The 23,231-nt window shown below is 37.5% G+C and overlaps 1 protein-coding gene across 2 annotated transcripts; it reads left to right on the plus strand.

Annotated features, from left to right (window-relative positions):
* Positions 1–1,209: 1,209 nt before the first annotated feature.
* On the plus strand, positions 1,210–19,492 carry scn1ba (sodium channel, voltage-gated, type I, beta a). Of its 2 annotated transcripts, none has more exons than XM_030158132.1 (5): positions 1,210–1,886; positions 11,453–11,619; positions 17,133–17,370; positions 18,958–19,099; positions 19,423–19,492. In XM_030158132.1, the coding sequence occupies exons 1-5, from the start codon at positions 1,778–1,780 to the stop codon at positions 19,487–19,489; spliced, it is 723 nt and encodes a 240-aa protein (XP_030013992.1). In that variant the 5' UTR covers positions 1,210–1,777; the 3' UTR covers positions 19,490–19,492. The 2 variants fall into 2 exon arrangements, with proteins under 2 accessions (XP_030013992.1, XP_030013993.1); XM_030158133.1 differs by lacking the exons at positions 1,210–1,886; positions 11,453–11,619 and adding exons at positions 13,460–13,622; positions 14,124–14,186.
* The last annotated feature ends 3,739 nt before the right edge of the window (positions 19,493–23,231 follow it).

Here is a 23,231-nt window from a genome sequence, read left to right on the forward strand (position 1 = left end):
AAAGACATTCACCAGTGTCCGTTTTTATTTAAAGCCCCCCTCCTTTAGTTCTTTTTTTGTGTGTGTGTGTCGTGTATTGATTATTAATTTTCTGCGCTGGTCTCCGGTGTGACAGCAAAGGGACCACCAGCATCTGACTGACTGACACCGGATGGAAGCGTGTGGCTTTGACCCATCAATACAAGACGTTTGGATTCGATTTATAGTGAAAGGGAACTAATATAGGACTGAACAAGGGTGACAGGTAAAAAACAAAAATCAAAACAAAAAGGCGCAGAGATACTGCATTTAGCTTTATTGCTTTCATCAGAATTCAAGAAGACAAAAGTGTTTTGATGCATTGATCAAATTCAGTGACGCAAGGTCCGTTGCAAGTTGATCGTAATTTATTGACCTGAGTTGAAACAGTCCCGCTGTATTTTTAATTAATAACTACACTGGAATGCGTACGGAAATAGCCGTAGTAAAGAAGCGGTTTAAACAACCCCCTCGCTGTTAAATTCATGCATGTTTAGCCTTTTGCTGACTGGTTTCGTGTGTTGATGACCCATTTACAGCAACATGTTCTTTTGCAGTCAAGCCTTTGGTCGCAGTGAGCGTAGCTAAACAAACCGCATGGTAATAATGATGCGCACAAAGAGCGCATGATTTCATTTGTAAGTAACGGGACACTGCCCTAGATCACTGCCTCCAGCTTGTATTGACAGCAAGAGATATGTACTATAGAGCAAATAACACAGATGACACAGAGCAATAACACACATATGAGGCAATGAACCATATGTCTTTTTTTTTTTTTTCAGACCAAAAGAAAGGTACATACAAGTTCTACCATCTGCTATTTCATTGTCACTCCACCTCTGTCTGAAACTGGCACTCTTTTTTCTCAGGTTATATGACTAATAATGTTACATGTCAAAGGCATTCATGCAGGCACAATTTTGACATTCTATCAGACTTGAACTATACAATCACTCCAGCTCCGTTGTACCACTTTCATACACTCTGTCTTCCATTTTTGGACATTGTCCATTGTCACTATACAATCAAGCTAAGATTTCATCAGTCTTCCAGAGGCTTTATCTATCTATCTATCTATCTATCTATCTATCTATCTATCTATCTATCTATCTATCTATCTATCTATCTATCTATCTATCTATCTATCTATCTATCTATCTATCTATCTATCTATCTATCTATCTATCTATCTATCACTGACAGTGCACCACTGAAAAATTTCCGAATCTGATAATTTCTCACTGGAATTATTCCATGCACAGTCTCATTATGGAGATAAACAGGACAGTGTAGGTGTGCCTCAGAGGACAAACAGTTAAACAAAGGCCGCTTTGGAGTAACTATAGGCCGAAACCTGAAACCCAGAGAGTTCTGGTAACCCTACACTCTGTACCCCTAGAGGAGAGGCAGAACAAATTCTCAGGCTAAACAGAGTGATTTGGAACCAAGGAGGTGAGAAGAGGAGGCTGCAGGACATGTGCTGCGTTCTGCTGTAGTCAGGTTTTCCAGGGAATAAAGAAGTAGCAAGTGGACTCATCTCCCTCCCTGTTCAGCAGCTGTACCAGAGGACATCCAGGCAGACCACACCCAGACTCCATCACCATCAGGAACAATATCCTCCTCTTACCTCCCAGGCTTTAAATCACAGTCTGGACATCTGCATCTTAGAACTTTTCAACACCAAACTGGAATAGATACTATAGGACCTGTCTTGTCTTCCTGTGTGTCTCCTATTCTCAAGTGTGTGTGTGAGCAAATGAGTGTGTTTTTGACATCGTTGGGAGCCGGCAGTCTTCTTTCCTCTCTCAGGATGTCTGCAGTACAGGAGCTGTTGATACTGCCTTTGGTCATCATGGCACTCAAAGGTGAGTGGACAGTGACTATGTTGCCATGGTGATGCAATGATGGTCAACACCTTGACATGCATAAGAAATATGATCCAATTGTCATCCATTCTGTGCTGTATGCTACATTTGGTATTTTATCCTGGTGTCTGACATTGGCCTTGGTTGTCTTCTTCATTTGAAGCAAATATTTTTTCTTGCTTTTCTATGAGACTTTTGATCCATGTGTTTGTGGACACTCTTGTCCTGTTTATGTATGTGTTCAGATATAGACATGTGAGTGAGTGTTCTATCTGTGGAGTTTACACAGGTTTGTGCAGATGAAAACTTTTCTGAAAAAGATCTGGTGTGTACAATGTTATTATTGAAAAGAGCAGAGGGGAAATATCTGTTTCTTTTTTGTTATATAGATAAACAAAATATTATAGAACACAAGGCTAGATGTAGAGGAGTAAGATTTTGTGTACATTTCCTGTGGATATCAGTCCCATCTCCTCCAATACTATTTCCCTTGCGCTTTCTTCAGCCGGACCATGTGAGTCATCATCCACAGTAAGGGGATTTCTTTTAAATCAACATTTGGTGACAACTTTTTTTTACTTGCAGCAAGGAAAATCTTCAGGAACCACATTAGCAGCTTTACAAAGGCCTGTAGAAGTGACCAGGTATTTGCTAATCTAGATTTTGTCAGAAGGTTTGAATATGTGGGAAGAATGGGTGGCATGGTAGCATAGTGGCTAGCACTTCCATCTCACTGCAGGGAGGTTCAGGGTTCAACTTACAGTCAGACTGGAGCCTTTCTGTGCAGAGTTCACCTGTTTTCTCCTTGTCACGAGGATTTCCTTTGAGTGCTCCAAATTCCCCCACGATTAAAAATAGATATACAGTGGCAAAAAGTATGTGAACCTTTTAAAAATTCCTGTTTTCTGTATGAATTGCTGACAACAATCACAGTGTGCTTAGCCTAATACCACATAAACAATTATGATATTTCATGTTTTTATTGAAGACATTTAACATTCACAGTGCTGCAGCAAAAAGTAAGCGATCCTTGAATTTAATAACTGGTTGGACCTCATTTGGCAGCAAAAACCTTAAGTGTTTTTGGTAGCTGCTGATCAGACCTGCATAACGTCCAGATGTTTCACATACTTCTTCTTCCCACTGTAGATTAATTTCTCCTATTCTGTGCTATGTGCAAATGCTAATTGCTGATGCTAGGTATTGTGTGTCTATTAGGATGGCAAAAATACAGCGGATGCTGAAGGGAGGGTTCTATAATCTTTCCACTTAGCATCATAAGATGAGTTACACCAAAGAAAAAGTAATCTTACTTGAGCTGATGTACTGTATAATAATCCCTCAGGTACTGCCATGTCTCCCCTGCCCTCAGCAGCTGCAACATTGAACAAGTTACTCACAGTGTCTTTTTACACAAATGTACCCAGAAATCTGTTTATCCCACTTTCTAAACTGTTTATAAGGGAAGTCTACTGGAAATTACATGCATAAATATAATCGTTTTGGGAGAACATTCATCTAAATGGATCTTACTTTGTTGCTGATAATAAGGTGGAACAGGGTTCACAGTTTCTTATGCTTACACATTTTTTTGGCTCATCTGATTGGAGTTATTCTATGGATTTTTAATGTGGTTCTTAATGTGTACACAGTTTGCATCTCCCTGTGTCTGTCTGGGTTTTCTCCAGGTGTTAAGGCATCCTCCCACATTCCAAGAATTTAATGATGATCCTCGAGACTGATCTCATAAATCACGTATGTTTTTGTGGCATTTGGCGGGCTATACGTACGCATTTTCATCCTTCCGTATGTTATTCAATGCCATTTGGTCACGTGTCAATTTACTGCAAGATCTCTTGTTCACATAACCCTAACCTTACCCTAACCCTAACCCTCAGTGTGTGGTATTTGACACTGTGTGAACATACACATGGAAAGATTATAATGCTTACAGATAACATGCCAATTAACACCAATTAAAAGTGGTGTGTATATTTACGTGATTTCATGGTATCACATTGTAATTGTCATTGTTTTTAGCTGGGTGTGGCTGTAATGATCCAGTTAAAATAGGTAACTGGAGGCTTAAAATGGCTGGCAATGCAGAGTTTAAGAATTGAAAAAGGTGTTTAGGTTTTAGGTGCCTTTAGGAGATCTGTTCAAAAAGAGATATTGTGTAATGTTCATAATTATGTATTTATTACAGAATAGTCTTAGTTTTTATTGACTTAGAATGAGGTTATGATTATAATGACAAGGATATATCTAATTAATGAGAATGATTTTATCTTCAGAAGAAGGGGGTCACCTCTCATGAGTCTGCCATGTTTGTACAGTTCCCCTATCTCCCCAGCCCCACCCTCTTTGTAGAGACAGTTCACAGAAAGAGATCTGGCTCTGGTTGACTTACTCTGTTGACTGTGCAGTAAAATGACGCTAAGACACTGATGGACATCTCTGTAACAAACAGGAGGAGGTGTGCTTCAGCTGTGTTTGTTTACAGCTACATGAAGATGTCAGCACATAATTTTTTTCAGAACATTGCTACGGTGAAAATTTCTCAGTTTTCTCTTTTTCACTAATGCTCCCTCTGCTTACTCAAGCAAGCTCAACCACAGATGCACCATTCTACGATATGACATATTTTACAGTTAAAATATTTTTCTCAATCCCAAACCTTGAAAGCAATGGAGATGAAATTATTAAAAATTTCCCTTATGCCCAAAGTTCAGATAGTGAATAGCTCTATGTCGCCATTGTTCATGCCTGTGAAGACATTCCTTAAACCTAATGCAGCTAGTGGAAACCTTAAATAATAGATGTGGGAGAGAGACTCGATTGCTGCAGTGTGGAGTCATTCAGTCTGCAAATGGTTCAAGCACAAACTTAGAGTTACAGATCAGTGCCAACAAGATACTTAAACAACCACATCATCTTCTCGGCCATGAGGTATTTGATGTTGTGCCCAACCAATCACTGTTGGCCAACCACAAAGTGGAAATTGCATGACAGAGAAGCTTATCATTTCAAGTAGGAGAGTAGGTTATTCTACCTAATGTAGAACACTTTCAAAACATCTTAAGATAATGGACTAACCTCTGATGTGAGAGTCTGCGTCTGAGTTTTGAGTACTTCAGTTTTTCTGACTGGTCTAAACAGAACATAATTGACATTTTTTCTATTTGAGATATTTACAGTGCAAGATCCATTAAGTTTTTTTTAATTTAATTTGTTGGATTTTGTCATTAATAACTGGTGCAAATGAAAATTAAAACTTTTGGGCACTGAAGTTAAACATTGATTTCTCTGATGGATATAACCCTATTGTACTAATGTGCTGTAGTTATGTATAAATATTTATCAATAATTTTATTTTGTCATTAGGTAAAAAATCTGTAGACTGCTTCAGTGCTACAAAACAGGAAACAAAATACATCCTAAGAGGACATCTTCAGTAAAACTTGAAGTATTTTAAGTAAGCACAAATTGTAAGCAAACACAGATGTGGATCTTGCTTATATGACAAGTATTTGATATATAGTATAACACAGCAAAAATTTAGCAGATACCCTGTAAACTCTGCTGCATGTACTTTTTTTCTGCTTGTGTAGTTGTAGGAGCTAAAATTGCTTTTGCTGCAGAGAGAGGTGATATCCTGAAAATAACAACCAGAAGAAAAATGGCATGAAGCATGTTTAGTGACATTATTTTCTCAATGCTTCATCAATACCAGTGACATAGTACTTCAATCTCGCTTCGTTTATTGAGGACGCTGTTCTAGAAAGTGGGGCAGACAAGAGTTGTCAAGGACAAATGCATGTTAAGAATCAGGGCATGAGCAGATCCGTTTCTTGGATTGTGAGAGCTGGATGGACTGCAAAAAACCAAATGAATGCTAGATATACCTACTGGCGCCATACCCCCCCCCCCCCCCCCCCCCCAAGTATTACCTATTGAGGTAAATGTCTGTTGGCTTAATGGCTGACCTATTTGCTATCTGATCATCTTAGTACTTTTTGGAATGTGACATCTACATCTAAGCTTCAGGGATAATTGAAATTAAAGTGAATATTATGTTGTGAAATATGACTGTAATGCACAGTATGTTCTGTAAACAACACGGGAATATGACAATTCAAAGAAGGATACCACATATGTATGTACACTATATTGCCAAAAGTATTGGCTCACCCATCCAAATAATCAGAATCAGGTGTTCCAATCCCTTCCATGGCCACAGGTGTATAAAATCAAGCACCTAGGCATGCAGACTGCTTTTACAAATATTTGTGAAAGAATGGGTCGCTCTCAGGAGCTCAGTGAATTCCAGCGTGGAACTGTGATAGGATGCCACCTGTGCAACAAATCCAGTCGTGAAATTTCCTCGCTCCTAAATATTCCACAGTCAGCTGTCAGCTGTATTGTAAGAAAGTGGAAGTGTTTGGGAACGACAGGTAGGCCACGTAAACTGACAGAGCGGGGTCAGCGGATGCTGAGGCGCATAGTGTGAAGAGGTCGCCAACTTTCTGCAGAGTCAATCGCTACAGACCTCCAAACTTCATGTGGCCTTCAGATTAGCTCAAGAACAGTGCGCAGAGAGCTTCATGGAATGGGTTTCCATGGCCGAGCAGCTGCATCCAAGCCATACATCACCAAGTGCAATACAAAGCACCAGATGCAGTGGTGTAAAGCACGCCACCACTGGACTCTAGAGCAGTGGAGGCATGTTCTCTGGAGTGACGAATTGCGCATCTCCATCTGGCAAGCTGATGGACGGGTCTGGGTTTGGCGTTTGCCAGGAGAACGATACTTGTCAGACCGCATTGTGCCAAGTGTAAAGTTTGGTGGAGGGGGGATTATGGTGTGGGGTTGTTTTCAGGAGCTGGGCTTGGCCCCTTAGTTCCAGTGAAAGGAACTGTGAATGCTTCAGCATACCAAGACATTTTGGACAATTCCATGCTCCCAACTTTGTGGGAACAGTTTGGAGCTGGCCCCTTCCTCTTCCAACATGACTGTGCACCAGTGCACAAAGCAAGGTCCATAAAGACATGGATGACAGAGTCTGGTGTGGATGAACTTGACTGGCCTGCACAGAGTCCTGACCTCAACCCCATAGAACACCTTTGGGATGAATTAGAGCGGAGACTGAGAGCCAGGCCTTCTGTCCAACATCAGTGTGTGACCTCACAAATGCGCTTCTGGAAGAATGGTCAAAAATTCCCCAGAACACTCTCCTAAACCTTGTAGACAGCCTTCCCAGAAGAGTTGAAGCTGTTATAGCTGCAAAGGGTGGACCGACGTCATATTGAACCCCATAGACTAGGAATGGGATGTCACTGAAATTCATATGCGAGTCAAGGCAGGTGAGCAAATACTTTTGGCAATATAGTGTATATATAGCCCCCCCCCCCACCCCAGTTGAATTTGAGTTTGCTTTTATTTGCTTTTTGTTTTTGCAAGATTTTAATGTAATGTGTTCAAATACTTAACTGCTTTTCAAAATTAAAAATGGTAATTGCACAAAAGCAGTGGTTTGACTAATATCTTGCTGAAATGCTACTACTGTGCATGAACAAAAAAGAGGAAAACCTACAATTAAAAAAAAAAAACTGAAGAAAATCTAATTGGACCAACTCAATTTTTAAATGGTTCCTACTTAAAAATTTATAATTTAATTAACTAGACAAGATATAAAATTGCTTTAAAATACTACAGTAAAGCTAGTTGAGGCAAAGTCATTTTTGTAAGTTATCAACTTAAACGTTTCCTTTAGGCTCACAGTTATTAAGTAAGCCCTAATTAAAATAATTTTTGACCGTACAAGAAAAGCTAATTCCCATAACACAACATAGTTTGCTGGTTCAATGTAATTTCAGATTAAGTTGCATTACCCAAAAAGACTAATGGAAACTATTGCATTAATGTTTTTGTTGAGTCTAAACATTTCTTTTCAGAATGAGTGTTTTGGCAAATAAATAAATAAAGCAACAATCTACACATTGGTGTAGCTCCCACAAATGTATCTGTGGTATACATATTTTTTTCATAACAATGAATAGAGCTTTTATGAAAGCGGTTACTCATCATGAGAAATCCAATGAGAATAAAGTTTGAACATTTCTGTTCATTAACACAAGTAACGAATGTTGTATAGTGTACCTCTATTGCCTGTAGTTGGTAAATAAAAGTGTCCACGTAGATAAGGTGTCTTATCTGATGATCAAAAAACTGGCTAGTATTAAGTTGTGTGGCATGAACAGTTGAATGAGTGGTTGGGATTTCTTGTGCGGAAAATGAGAGAATAAAACCGAACATGTTCTATTTATTCCTTTGTTGAAATATGATAAAATTCAATTGATTTGCCAATGTTTCAAGGAGAGATTAAAGCATAAAAAATATTTTATTTCATACTGATAAGCTGTATCAGCTTTGTGCTTTTGTTTGTAAAAGGCTCCCAGAGCTCCACCGGTGTTCTTGCTCCAACGGAAATTGTTTTGCTTGCTCAGTGTCAAGGGAAATGTCATGGATGGATTGGCCTTTCCCCAGGTTATGGGTGTGCACCGTATGTTTGTCTGTAATTCAGCCATAGAAACACATTTTCTCCTGCCTCATCTCTTTTGCAAACTTTGATCCTTCTTATTTTCTTGAGCTCTTGTCATGCTAAGATAGCTAACCTCTAAACCTGAAAATGTTTGTGCAGTTTTTTTTGTGTGTGCTTTTATCTTTTGGCTTTGTAGTCCTTAGGAGTATATAGCAATTAATGGAAAGGATTAACCAGCCTATCCTGTGTTAGGAAAATACTCCCACTAACCTGTAATTCCTGGATTATCTGTTGCATAATCCTGAAACCCCCACAGATTATGCAATGGAGTTGCATTTTTGATTATGTATGTACTTTATGTGTTGTTGTTATTGAGACTTGTTACTGAGGCAGTTTGGTGGCTCAGTTTGTTTAGTCTGCATTTTGGATGATTAATTTTTTGTGTGTGGTTGTATGTTTCTCTCTCTCTATCATCTTCTCACTGTCTTCTTAACTTGGTCTGTCAGCTTTAGACAGTCAGCAACATCCTTGTTCATATTGCGTAATATTGCCACCTCGTCACAGCTGCGTCACCACCCCTCTCAGGATTAGCTCCCCATGCTGTCTGCATATTCATTTAAAGCTGCAGTACCTGCTTAAATTTGAAATGTGTCTGCAGTGTTTGATTCCCCTGTGCTGCAACCAAAGTTCACTCTTTTAATTTTACATGTACATCATCAGAATGCCTAATTTATGCATTGTTGTTACTGAAAGTATCTCCTCTTTCTGTTACAGGCCTTTACCTCTTTTTATCAGTGCACTCATCCCAAACCTTTCTGTGTTTTAATGCATGTAATGTCATATACCTGTCTAGGGTCTCTTTGCCTGTCTCTTCCTGGCTTTCTGCCTTTCCACAATTGAACAATTTATTCAAGGACTTGGGGGGAAATATCAAGTGTATATCCAAAAATGTCTGATTTTCAAATGACATTAGCTGAATTTCACTGTTGTCCTGTGAATCTGGGCAGGGTCATTAAGTGATGAATAACTTCCATCCAAATCTTATCAGCAGCCAAGAATTGGCAGCAGCATTGACAGCTGGTGCAGCTAATAGCAGCCTGTAATTAACACAAACACTTAAGTAACATTTTTGTAAGAGAGACAAGAAAGCTAATTAGATCAGAAAATAAACTAAAAAAGAAATAACTTTGTATTTTCTTCCGATAATGCTCCTGTACTCCAAACAACTTAAAAATACTGTTTTCCTCAGGTTTGCTTTGTACAAAATAAAGATTCTCAGCAGATTCAGGTCCCAGAAATCCCAAAAAACTGAAAGTCTGGACCAAACAAAAAAAACATGCAATTAAACAGTCAGACAGATGGAAATGATCCAAAAATTTAGCCAGATCATTTTAATTGAACTTTTCATGTTGAAGTAAATTCAAATCTGAGTGCAACAAGACACAGAACTGTCAGTCAACCAAAACTGTTTAAATTGTGATAGATATGATCTAATAGATATGATGTAATGATGACTGGGTTTGGTCAACAACCTGTGTGACGATCTGACTCCTTGAAAGAGATGTTGCTGCATATCGACAGTTAACTTTATGAAAAAAAGATTTAGCTCACAACAAAAAGATGACCTGAGGAAATCATCAAATCATGCTGCATTTATTTTCCATATCAAAACAATACAAGTGAATACTTCAGCGTGAATTTGATATGGCATTTAACAAGCATCTAACCATAAAAAATTTTCTAAGTCAATTTAGATTGTGCAAGAATTCCATCTTAAATCTTAATATGTTCAGGCCAGAGTTGTTCTCTGGTCTATCTGGGTTTGGATCTGCATAAATGCATGGATCCATAATTAGCTTGACCTGGGTCCATACTGGTTTGGGTTTATATCATAATGTTGTGTTCTTAACTTTCTCCTCTTGCCCTTTTTTCTCTCTCTTCTTCCTCTCTCTTTGCAGTGCTTCAGCCAGCAGTAGGCCTCTTCCCTCCTGCTTCCCCATATGCTTCTGTAAAATGGCTGTTATTAATACCTTTGCTAACCTTCTCTTTCTCTTCTTTATTCTTCTGCTTCATGTTTTTCCAGTGTGACATAACTGTTTAAACTGTCTCCATTTGGTACTGTTAAATTTGAATCCCAGATAGCATTTTCTATATTTGTGTAGAGAGAATAAACAATTTTCAGTTGCTTTAAAGCTCGACCTGATTAAATGATTGATTTTATCTGATCAGCGTGTACCATGTGTTTCCTGTCCCCCCCCACCCCCACCCCCAATCCCTTCCCCTTCCCCATCTTACAATTCAAAAACATAAGCTTCCCAAGAAGTCAAAGTTGAGAATAGTACAAGATCATTGGTTGAGAGCGATGCTGAGGCCTCAGTGGAAACTGCAAGGTGCAGTTTGAGAAAGAAACATTTGGAGTTACAGGTGTGTAACTCCTCGCCGATGAGAAGTATGTGTCATGACAATGATGGCATATATAGAGTCAAGCTTCTATATATGATTTTAGTTCAGTTAGCAGTTGACAGAATGCAATAAAATAATATTACTCACTGCAACCACTTTATTTCCCCTCGGTTTCAGTAATAAAAAAGTATGTCAATGTAAATTGCCACAACACAAAATAACAAAATGAAGTGATTTCAGAACAATCTGCAGTATGAACTGAAATCATGAGTGGAAATAAAAAAAATGCAAGAGAAAAAGCTGCCCGAAAAAAAAAAAAAAAAAAAACAAAGACAAAAAAAAACAAAAAACGCATGCAATCAGCATTGGTAGGACGCACGCCAAAGTAACATTATCTTATATTGAATTTTAGACAGTTTGCCTGCAAGTACTCTGACACTGAAAAATACCAGAGCTCTGCCCGTCTGTTACCTTTTCCCTCTGGTTATGGGTACATAAAAAAGTGAATGATTGCAACCCATGGTTCTTACATTTAACCATGTGATCTGAAATTTAGCGAAAAACAATAACATAATCACAGGAGGATTCTAACTACATGTTTTTTGTCCTTCCAATATTGTAGCATCTCTGTGCCATGGAGCCTGTGTGGAGGTGGATTCAGACACAGAAGCTGTTGCTAACCAAGGATTCAAATTGGGCTGCATCTCTTGTAAGATGAGGGGTGAGGTTCCAGCCACTGCCGCAGTCAACTGGTACTTCAAGGCTTCAGATGATGATGAGTTCTCTCATGTGAGTATTAAAACATATGATATAACAGATTGAAAACAAAAGAATATCTTGTAGGTACATCAATATGTTTCAGTACAATAACTCTCAGCTAGTGGATCATTGCTGAGGTTTTGGTTGCAAAAGTTTATGGTTATAATCAGCTTTTTGGGATATTTTTTTTTTCTGGAAAACTATAGCAGTATATATTTACATATAGGAAGCATTATGCTCTTCATTTTAGTCATTCTGCACAGGCTGAACTTTGCTTTGGAAGAGGTATTCATGTTGATAAAATGCAAGCACATGACCACAAGCATAAAACCTACATAAGCTGATGGCAGCATCTGTGCAATTAAATGTTTATTAGCTTATGTAGCATCACACTTTGTAAACTATATGATATTTAAACTATTCTATGATTTTGTTTTGGATAGAATCCTCTGATGGCCTTGTTAGTGTCCCTTTTTAACACAATAACATAAAATGAGTTTTATTTAATAATCAGAAGAGTTAGCTGTTTGTCAAAGGTCACACAGCAGATAGGGGCAGGACAACAGTGGCCACACCCTTCTTATGCAGACCTTTAAAGTGTCATTTACTCTCATGCTGAGTGTAACTCCACCCATCATATGATACTAAAAACAGCAACAATGTCATAAAGAGGCTGAGATGGAGGTGATTAGTGACCGACTGTCAGGTGTCTATGTATCACAGGAGTAGTTCAGAGACATCCCTATGATATAAAATGATACTTATGCAGGACCACACAGAGGTTAGTTTGAGTTATATTAATGGTTTTATGACATGTGAAAGGCCTGCCAAAAATGTATGTCCATTAATGCGTATGCTATATACTTAAATCTACAAGATACAGGCCCCTTTTCCACTGCAGGAACTTTATCAGGAACCTTTCATTTACCGGGGATTTTGAAAAACCTCTGTGTGTTTCCACAGAAAGTACCCAGGTAAAAAAAAACTTTCCCTCAAACCCAAACTTACCTGGATAAAAGTTCCTAGTAGGGGGGTAGGACTTTTCCGATTCCCTGGAAGTCTTGAGGGGTGGGGTTGTGCGCTGAAGAGTGCTGATTGATGGAGAACACTTGCAGCGTTCAGTACTTACGTTTACCCATAATGTTTAAGCCAGTGTGCATCTGCAAACTTGTTAATTCCATTTCTACAAGCTTCATTTCATTTGTGTATTGATCATTTGGAAAATTCAGCAAAAGAAGAGAAGCAATGAGAAGTGGATGGATGATGAGGTCCATTTGCCGAATATGGTCTTTTGAGCATATGTGGAGCCGGCATGTTCAGCTCCCACCTGCAAGTAAGTTTGTCCATCCGAATATGTTAAAGAGCGTATTTGGCAAATATGCTCTAAAGTAACTCAATGGTACTTTGAGTCAGCAACTCAAAACAACCAAGCCTGGTTTAAATACATTTCCTGGAACTTTGAGGTATGGCGCAAACACAAACCACACAGACTACCAGAGAATTCTGTTACCCCGGTTAATAAATTCCTGGTAATAAAAGATCCTGTTGATGGAAAAGAAGCTAAAAACATCAATTCTACAGCCTGTGTTGATGTGTTTCTATGGCATTTTAATACATCATTTCAGACTGAAAAACAAATTAACTGAACAAGGCAGCCTTTTACGAGGGAAACCTGCCGCCGTCCTGTGATTCCAGTGTTTCTGATCAGACTGATACAACAGCTTCTGTTCAATCTGTCAGAATTTTTCTCTAAATACAATTGTCGGAACATGAGAAGACTAAAAAAGATTTTTAAACAGGAAGTGGCAAGTTGAGCTGTTTTCACTTACAAAAAGAGTGTGGATTTTGTGTGCATGTGTCACCAACATTTAGGCGTTTCATTACAGCTGAGTCACATGATTCTGTTTACAGTTCAAAAACATATTTTAGTGTTCACTATCACTCTAGTTGACCATTTACAGAGAGGCAAAGTCTCTTTCCAGTTGTGCTCTATGGGACTTCATTTTGGGGAAAAAAATGTATTACAGTCAATGGTAAGAGACAAAAAAAATTTTGAACCCAGATGACTTATGCCATCATTTATATGTGTTTGTCAGTGTAAAAGGTCATTTTAAAAGTCACAAAAGTGGCTGTTTATTTTAAAACTCAGACCGTGAAAATACTTAAACAGAAACACTACACACCAGAAAGTTGCAGAGGTGACATCATTGTAACTGTCTCTCTCCATAATCGGTTCATTTAGTGATTTCCATCTCTTTTAATATTATTTTCACTTCTCTCTTGAAGAAGGAGGTGAAAGATGCTGAGGTAATAGCGGTTTAGATGTCATCTATCACATGCAGCAAATGATGCAGTTCATTGAGCGTGTATCACAAAACTAGATTATACTTTAATAATATCTGTACAAGAACCGACAACTTTCTGATTTCATAAAATGATCTTTTACATTGACAAACATATATGTAAAAGTGACACACAGCATCAGATAATTATTTGTCTCTTACCATTGACTGCCATTCATATTTTTGTCAAAGTTAGGTCCCATGTGGCACAGCCAGAGGGGGTGGGACTTCATCTCTCAAGATAATTTCAAACTGGTGAGTTATATATAAATTTACTTCTCAGACAGTTGTCATGATTGGGAAAATTAGCAAGTGTAAATAAATATTAAAAGGTATTTCTGTGTCAGACAATAAATATGTTTATTTCAGCTGTAAAGTTGGGCATTTAAACAGGTACTCTATGGGGACTGACTCACCCTTTCAGCCAGCATCTAGTGGCCATTCAAAGAACTAGAGTGTTTTTTTCCCCAAGTTAACAATATTTACAATAGACAAACGCAAGTATTCACAAATACCAATTATTGGTTACACATATAGAAAGTCAAGGGTGTGAAAGGAGGAAAAGCAAATGAAACCCAACAGTGTCGAAGACCAAAGAGAGAAAGTAAGCAGACAAAACTATACACAACGAAATAAAAAACAAGGCCACCACCCCCATCCTCAGAGGAGATATCCACTCTTGGCAGGCCAACACTCATATATCATTTGTATCAGTTTCTACAGTGAGTTTCTGGTACTTCTATGTGAGTTTCATATTTCACTCCTGCAGGTTAGAACTGGAACAAGAAACTGAAAAGACTAAAGTTGTCTTCTTCACCTACTTATTAATATGCATTATACCATTTTGTAATTATCAGGTTTTCAACAGAGGCAGCTCTGAATTAAGTCTCAAACACATACATCACTACAGTGGAGCTTGTCTTCTCTTTTAAGAAATGGCTGCCACACATTTACCACGAGTAAGAGCAGAACCATGCATTCTTTATGATGGGATTTATTTGTGTGTGTTGGCTACTTCTTGCTTACCTAAGGAATTCTCCAGGCTAATCAAACTGGCCATTATCTACAGAGGGAAAGATGTTTCTGAGAAACCAGAGAGTCTGTTTTGAGCACTGATTTAAGCTGAATGAATAACAACAGTCCAGACTCCTCTGTGGATATGCCTGGATGCGCCATGGTTAGAGTGGACAGAAATGCAGGAAGTGGTACGGTGAAAGGGGGAGGACTTCAATATGTAAAAAGCAGATGGTCCTACTCTGGTCTTATTAATGTTAGGGAAAAGATCTGCTGTGAGGACACTGAATTATTAGCAGTTGGTCTCAGACTTTATGATTGACCTAGGCAGTTTTCACACATCATTGCCCTTGTTGTTTATATTCAATCCAGAGCAGTGACTTACGTAGCATCTGACATTAAAATTCAGGAGTCTTGGGAAAAGCCTGATCCCCACAGCCATAGACGCCCTAAACACCAGGCCCCGCTGACAGGCTGACCAGTCTGCAACTGCCACTTCATCAATGTCTCTTTTCATTATGTCTGCCCCCACTGTTGTTGTTGTTATCTGTGTTGTATAATGTTACTGTCTTTTTTTTCTTGTAATGTTATGTTATCTTTTTCTTGTATGTTATGTAATGTCTTTTTCCTGTAATGTTTCAGTCAGTGAAGACGAATTTCCCCACGGGGACCAATAAATTAAATCTAATCTATCTAATCTGATCTTATTCAAGAGACTTTTGCCAAGATGCAAAACCAATATCCTAGTGTATTTATTGCAATATGTGTTGATTTCAATCATGTTACCCTCTCCTCCCACCTGACTGGATTCATAAAACTTGTTAATTGTCCTACCAGAGAAAACAAGATTCTGTGCAGATTCTGTGCTGGAGGAGGGTCCTGCCTCCTCCATTAACTTCTGCAGAGGTACTGTTATACCTTCAAAGACTGTACGCTCTTTCCCCAGTAACAAACCCTGGATCATCAGCAAGAAAAAAAGCAATCGTCGACCAGAAAAAAAAAAGGCTATTAAAAATGGTGATTGAGAAAGAGTCAAACAATTGCAACAAGGACTGAAGAGGAGACTGAAGCAAGAGACAAAGGATTATAAAAACAAAGTAGAGAGGAAGCTGAAGCACAACAACATCAGAGAGGTGCGGAAGGGACTTAAGCCATAGAGACCCAACCAGCTCCCATGACTGACCAGCCCAGCACCAGTACCGGCAATGACAGCAGCAATGGCACTGGGAACGAAGTAGCAGACAGTTGCCCTTCTCAACCCCATTAGTAAATGATTACTAGAGACATTATTAACGGCTTACTAATATTTAAACAATATGTTAATTAATGCTGGGTAGTGCATACATAATGATAACTAATTACATTATTCAAGTTTTATTAATGCTTGATAATTTATTAACTAACTTTGAGTAGTAAACATTAATTAACGGCTTATTAACACATTAACTAATATGTTACCTAAGGCTAAGTAATACATAATTATGACTGATAATATATTATTAAACAGTTAATAAATGCTTAATAATGCACTAACTAATGTTAATTAAGGGACCCTTATTGTAAAGTGTTACCAAAACATTTTTTGAATCAAAATATAAATCATTAATACTTTGAAATTACAAAAAACATGACATTCAAAAATTAACTGAAAGTGACCATTTATGGCAACACTGTCAAACAGTGAAGATGGAATTATCTGAACTATAATGGCTCACATGCTTAATTCACTATAATGTACATTTAGAACAACAGGTATTAATGGTGTACAGAATATCTTAATATGCTGAAGAACACTTAAATGTTGGAAAAAAAAAGGCTAAGACTTAGACTTAAAGACATAGAAATGAAACTTGTTTGTAAGTATAAACTGATATTGAACAATGCATTTTAAGAACTTGTTTAGAAGTGTGTTTCCATTTCTGATGATGCAGAGGCCAACATTTCGTCACCTTTCTAAAATAATTGCCAAACCATTTTTCAGATTTGTCAGGAAGCACAAAAATCTTTTGAAAATTGAGTATTTGATGATCTAGGCAAAAAAAACCCAACCAAACAAAAAAAAAAAAACATTGTCATAAAACTTAGGCAATTATTGTAGCAAGGTAGCAATCTGTAATAAAAATTTGTCTGATGTTCACAGTGTATGCCATCATCCCTGTTTAAAGAAATCCTGTCTTTGTTTTCCAGTTATACAGCTATGAAGATCTAATCGGAGATGTCATTGACCCACGTTTCTATGAGCGTCTGGATTGGAATGGCAGCAAGCAAACCAAGGATCTCCAGGATGGCTCCATCTATATCCTCAACGTGACCTATAATGACACGGGAACCTACCAGTGCAGATTCAACCGGGTCCTCATGTACCCTAACTATGAGTTTCAAACCAACGCCAGCAAGACTATCATCATTAACGTAGTGCCACGACGTAAGAACAGAGGGGAGGGAGGTTGAGTTTATCTTCAGGAGGAATATATCTTCTTACATAAGGGAAAACATTGCATTTTACTTTACTTTTTTCTCTTCGACAGCATAATATTGCAATGCAATAAGTGCAATTGTAATTCCAGATCAGTATAAAAATAAAAGGTGAAGAAGAATGCATTGAGATGTTCACTCAAATGGAAATTAATAATAAAAGCGATATCAGTTTGAAGACTTTAAAGACCACAATGTACTGAGCTCATAAGACATCTTGTGTTTTGAGGTGAAACACTGATGGGAAATTATTTAATATATTTAAGTGTAGAAGTTGATGAGGCTGGAGATGTAAAGCACATACTGCGCACAATTATGTGTAAGCATCACAAGAAGGGTTGGCTGAAAGGAGCTTATTTATATATTACACAGTAAGTGAAGAGCTTATGTGTGTGTTGTGACCAAACAAAATAAGTAAATATAAAAGAAAAGCAGAAATATTTTGTTGTAATTTTCTTATGGATATGTTTTAATCTTTGTAAATATCCAAAAGTTGTGCTGTTGGAGTGGTGTGCTTATGTCTGTTAGGTCCTTTCAAGTGAATATCTATTAACATTGGCTTAGCACTACATTTTGTCAAGTGGTGAAATATGACATTTGGAAACTTTAAATGCTTACATGTATTATTTGTAACTTTAGGCAATACATAATGTAGTTTGTAAATAAGATTAATACAAAAACGCTATGTCCACACATAATTTCTGTTTAGTCTTTGTTTTTTTAAATATTGCCAACATCAGATTTTCTTTTAATTAATTTATTTTTTTTATTAGTGATAGTTAACAAGACATTGTGGACAGAAAAACAACAACACATAAACAAAGGGGAAATTAAACAAATAAACAAACAAAAAACAAAAACAAACAATGACAACATCATATTATAATGAAAACGATAATAAATGTAAAGAGCAACAAAACAATATAGCTTGGTTAGGGGCAATAGGGAAATAGGGAGTGTGAATGAAAGTGAGAAAGAGAGAGGGGGAGTGAGGGGGGAAATAATAATTGTTTTAATAATACAAAAATATATAATAACAACAACATCAGATTTGAGAGTGAATTGGCCATAGTCCTGATACAGGCATCAGATGCCATGTGATTTGTGTGGTCTGAGTGGCAACCCCACACCCCCCCAAAAAAAGAGCTGAATTGCATGTGTGCAAAAAGATCAGATTTTGGGTGCCTTTTCGCTGCAGTGTAAAGGCAGCCAGTGGGTCAGCATTTGATTCTCTGAATTGTAATTACTACAGAATGTTTTGTGTATCGTTTTCCGTTACGAGAGCAGGACTAGCAATTACCTTTTGACTTATTGAACTTGTACAGCAGATCACAAAATACCTGTAGATATTCAGATACTGTATCATTTCAATGCAAGTCCTTATATCACGCTGTAATTTAGGGCAGGAGTAAATGAATTATGACTTGCATCATTTTAAAAAGGCAGCTCTCAGCCTTTTTATTAAAAAATAAATAAATCCAAACGTTTTGTCACAGTTACTATATATCTTTCAATATTTTCCTCTGTGTCTCTACAGTCACCAGGGGAATGGCATCCATCTTTTCTGAGGTGATGATGTACGTCTCCATTATCGGGCTGCAGTTCTGGCTGGTGGTTGAGATGGTTTACTGTTACAGAAAGATTGCAGCAGCTGGAGAGGAAGCCTTAAGAGAGAGCGCGTGAGTAACACTTCCAACACATTCGACCCCCCCAGCCTGCTCCTTTCCTGTGCCAGTCCTTCATTTACAGATCCCACTGAGCTGACCAAATGGCCTGATTTTTCGCCCTCTACTTAACCTGGTTTCCCTCCAGCCACAGTTGGAAATGTATAAAGATAATCTGTTTCAGCCTGCTCTTTACAGTATCACAAACATTTCCTTTTACTTCACTGAACTGATATCTCATTCTGAGTCTGAACTTCTTTTATAACTGTTACTACTATTAAACTACTTGCCTGTTTTATCTTTTCCTCTTTCTCTTTCTACCATTTTCTCTCCCTCAGGGCGGAGTATTTAGCTATAGCATCGGAAAGTAAAGATAATTGTGCAGGTGTACAAGTGGCAGAATAGCACTGGTAGGTCTGGATTCTCATTTGAATCATCTCTAATTTCACGTCCTTTCTCTTCATTCCATTGTTCCATTCTATTGTTTTTATAGAGAGAAGTGGATTAAAACAAACTTTTGTATAGGTTACACAGGTCAACAATGGTTTTACTACCTCTAGAACAATACTTGATTTTACCTAAATCTGGTATGCTTATTCCAAAGCTGAAATCAAATAAATTTTTCCAGCATGTTAGGATTTTGAGTCGTGCACAAGTCAATATATAGCCATTAGCAGCATATTACACCATCAAAAAGGAGATTGCTTTCAAAAGATTGATTCAGATTAAGGAAGTCATTGGTGATCCCTTATTCCCTACAAAGTTCAGCCCTCTAGAATTAATAGCTTTAGATTCATTTATGCATGTTCACGCAAAATTTTAATGGTTAAACACAGAGCCCCAAAATTCACCAGTTTGCTTAGTACAAGCTAAAAGCATATGAGCAGATAGGTTGCAGAATGTCCCAGATCTCAATGCACCCAGTGTGGATGATGGAAGTGATGGACATTGCAAACAATTTCATCAAGATGTTTCTGAAATGGAAATCAGGTACCAAGACTTCATCCCATACATGATGAACAGCTACTGTTTTATCTGAGCCTGCTTGATTTAGTGATTTAGTCTAGATCAGATGTTTTTCTTCCAGCAGTGCCATGACTATTTTTATATGACAATCATTTTTAGCCCAACAGCCATGAGGTCATGAGCTGTTGTGAAGGTGTTGTCTTCGTTGTCCTAATCTTTGTTAGCAATTTTTTCAAACATCATCTCAGACAAAACTACTGGAAGGATTCATTTAAATTTTTATACGTAGCTTCCTTGTAAATAATTTGTAAATATTAAAAATGTACCTTTACTTATAATGGTCCATATTTTGATGGTTTATAATATGGAGATGGTTAGAGATATCAATATAGCTACTATTGAGAACTGATAGGAAGTCATATATGGACTTTCATTTAATTAGTTGAGTTCTCCTCCTGTGAAAGTACTATCCACTTCTATTGGAAGATTGGTCTCCTGAATCCAGACCACAGGACTCTAACATTGCAGCTGATAGAGTATATTTCTTTTATGATGAATCAGGACACTGACGCCGAACCTGACAACCTCACAAGTTCAACTTGGTATTAACTTTTGATAGAACATGCCGGTGAGATACAGGGTCCTATTTTTCTTTGTTGTCATAGACAATGACTGTATTCAATTCCAAGAACAGTTCTTAGCAATTTCTGTATTGGTGTTTATATTCTTCAGTTTATGACATACTTCATCAGACAAATAGTAAACTAAACAAGAAAAAATTCAACTTCAGCCAGCCTGAATCCCTTGTGGTTCCCAGATTTTTAGTCTTTCAGAAGGCATTAAAATTCTACACATTAATATGTTCAGTTTTAATAATGCAGCTGCTAATGGTGGGGCTCATTTTAATTTCAGTATGTATTGCATAGAAAGTAAATGTATATAACAAATGTAACACCTGATTTTCATTTTCTATTAATAATAATTTATGTATTTATCCTTGTTTAGATAGAAAAAAAAAGGCTCGTTGGGATTAAATATGTCTTTTGCAGGAGTGTCCTGGCAAAGATATGATAATGGCCAAAGTGATAATGAAAGTAATTATTATGTAATTCTACTTGTACTCAAGTCAAAAGTACAATATTTGGCTCCAAAATGCATTGGAGTACAAGTTGGCAACCTCAAAGTTACACTCAAGTACTTTAGTAAAAGTACTTTCTTACATTCTGGAGGAGAACCCTTAATATAAAGCAAAGAAAAACCTGGGATAAAAACTGAGAAAGTAACATAATATGATATAATATGATAGGTTTTGTTAGTTTTTGTTAGATTATTGGTTGCATTACAGCTGGCAACGAGCAGACATTTAGTGAATGCTGTCAGATGAAGACCATTTGTTAAATGTGCTGAATAATCAATGTTTACTCACATAAATACAAAGTGCTCTATACCCATCTTGTATTTTATTATTGATAATCATCAAATGCTAAACACGGTGGTGCAGTAGTTAGCACTCGTGCCTCACAGCAAGAAGGTCCTGGGTTCGATTCCAACACCAGTCAACGGGGGGTGGGACCTTTCTGTGTGGAGTTTGCATGTTCTCCCCGTGTCTGCGTGGGTTCTCCCCGGGTACTCCGGCTTCCTCCCACCCTCCAAAGACATGCACTAATAGGTTAATTGGTTAATCTAAATTGCCCATAGGTGTGAATGTGAGAGTGATTGTTTGTCTCTATATGTCAGCCCTGCGATGAACTGGCGACTTTTCCAGGATGTACCCCGCCTTCGCCCCTATGTAGCTGGGATAGGCTCCAAGTGACCCCCGTGACCCTAGTGAAGATAAAGCGGGTTCAGATAACGAATGGATGAATGAATAAATGCTAAATGTAATGCACCTCAAAGCCTTGGATATTTTTTTAGCCATGGTCCTTTTTATTGTCATTTGTTTCATGTTTTTATTTTAGGTCAAGAAAGAATTCAAGATGGCTTCCTTGAAATATCTTCCATCCATTTTCTTGTCCTCTCGTCCTCCTACCATCTCTCACCTCCTGCTATCCAATACATGTGCTGGAGGAAGCAACCACAGAGAGAAGTCAGATCTCCAAAAAATAGGTGGTAAATGGATGACAAGAGACTTTTGCAAAAGAATGTAAAGATCTGAACCACTACATCCTCTGACCAAGACTGAGTGGAGGGAGACAGAGTTATGCTGTACATAGAAGTATGCACAGAGGATCTTTAAACACATATAAAGTATGTAATAGGCATAGATTGAAAATTCACTTTTTGCATGCTTATAAGATTATCAAAATGATTGACAATATGGTTCTGGCATGATGCCACAGTCATGTTTTTTAGAGTTTTAAATCCATTCTTTCATGTTTCCTGATATCTGATGAATGGGAATTTTGAAAACTGATCCAAACATTTTGTATCAAATAGAAAAGATTTTAATAGATTTGGAATAGATTTATTAGATTTTTTTTTTAATATCATGTAAAATGGATCACTGAAGTCTTGGTAGCAGTTGAAGGATTTGAAAGCGCTGCGACTAAAAGTCGTATTTTATCCTAATATAACCTCCTAAGACCCAGCTGTGGGTTTTCTGTCCACATTTGTGGACAAGAGTTTCACAACTTTATACAAAGAAAAAAAAAGAAAAGAAAACTGCCCACCACAAAGGACATTCCATAAAAATTTTAAAAACTGCATCTGAAAAAACTGTTGCATCATGATGACAATATAGGCACTTATTTAATAAAAACCAAACAAAAAAAGCTTGTACTTTGCTGACATTTCCTGGGTCTTAGGAGGTTAAAGCTTATAGTTTTTTTTTTGTTTTTTTAAGTAGTCTGAATTTGATCAACAGTATCTTTAAAAGATCCTGGAAAAGCATTTAGATTTTCTGGTGAAGTGAGATGAACTGAAACCCAAGATTAGACTTAGCTAACTGTGCCTACTGGGGAATTGAATTGAATTGAACTGAATTCATTGTTGCCCTGCTCAAATATTAGATTTGGATATTTGATAAAAGTCTTGAGAGGTATGAGCCAAGATGTTTGATTCAAAAAAGCTAAATGTTTTCAGTTTTTGAATGGCAACAGAGATGATGCTCTCAAGTTTTAAATGTATACAGAAACAATAGTATTTCAGACAAATCTGATATATATATATTTTTTTTATAGTT

Source organism: Sphaeramia orbicularis, chromosome 16, assembly GCF_902148855.1.
Source record: "Sphaeramia orbicularis chromosome 16, fSphaOr1.1, whole genome shotgun sequence".
NCBI classification, from domain to species: Eukaryota; Metazoa; Chordata; class Actinopteri; order Kurtiformes; family Apogonidae; genus Sphaeramia; species Sphaeramia orbicularis.

Excerpts from the sequence above, each read along its gene's own strand:
- scn1ba (XM_030158132.1), top strand. The coding sequence starts at position 1,778 with ATGAGTGTGTTTTTGACATCGTTGGGAGCCGGCAGTCTTCTTTCCTCT. Across the intron at positions 11,620-17,132 it reads ATGATGATGAGTTCTCTCAT|TTATACAGCTATGAAGATCT; the intron begins GTGAGTATTAAA and ends TTTGTTTTCCAG. Across the intron at positions 19,100-19,422 it reads GAAGCCTTAAGAGAGAGCGC|GGCGGAGTATTTAGCTATAG; the intron begins GTGAGTAACACT and ends TCTCTCCCTCAG.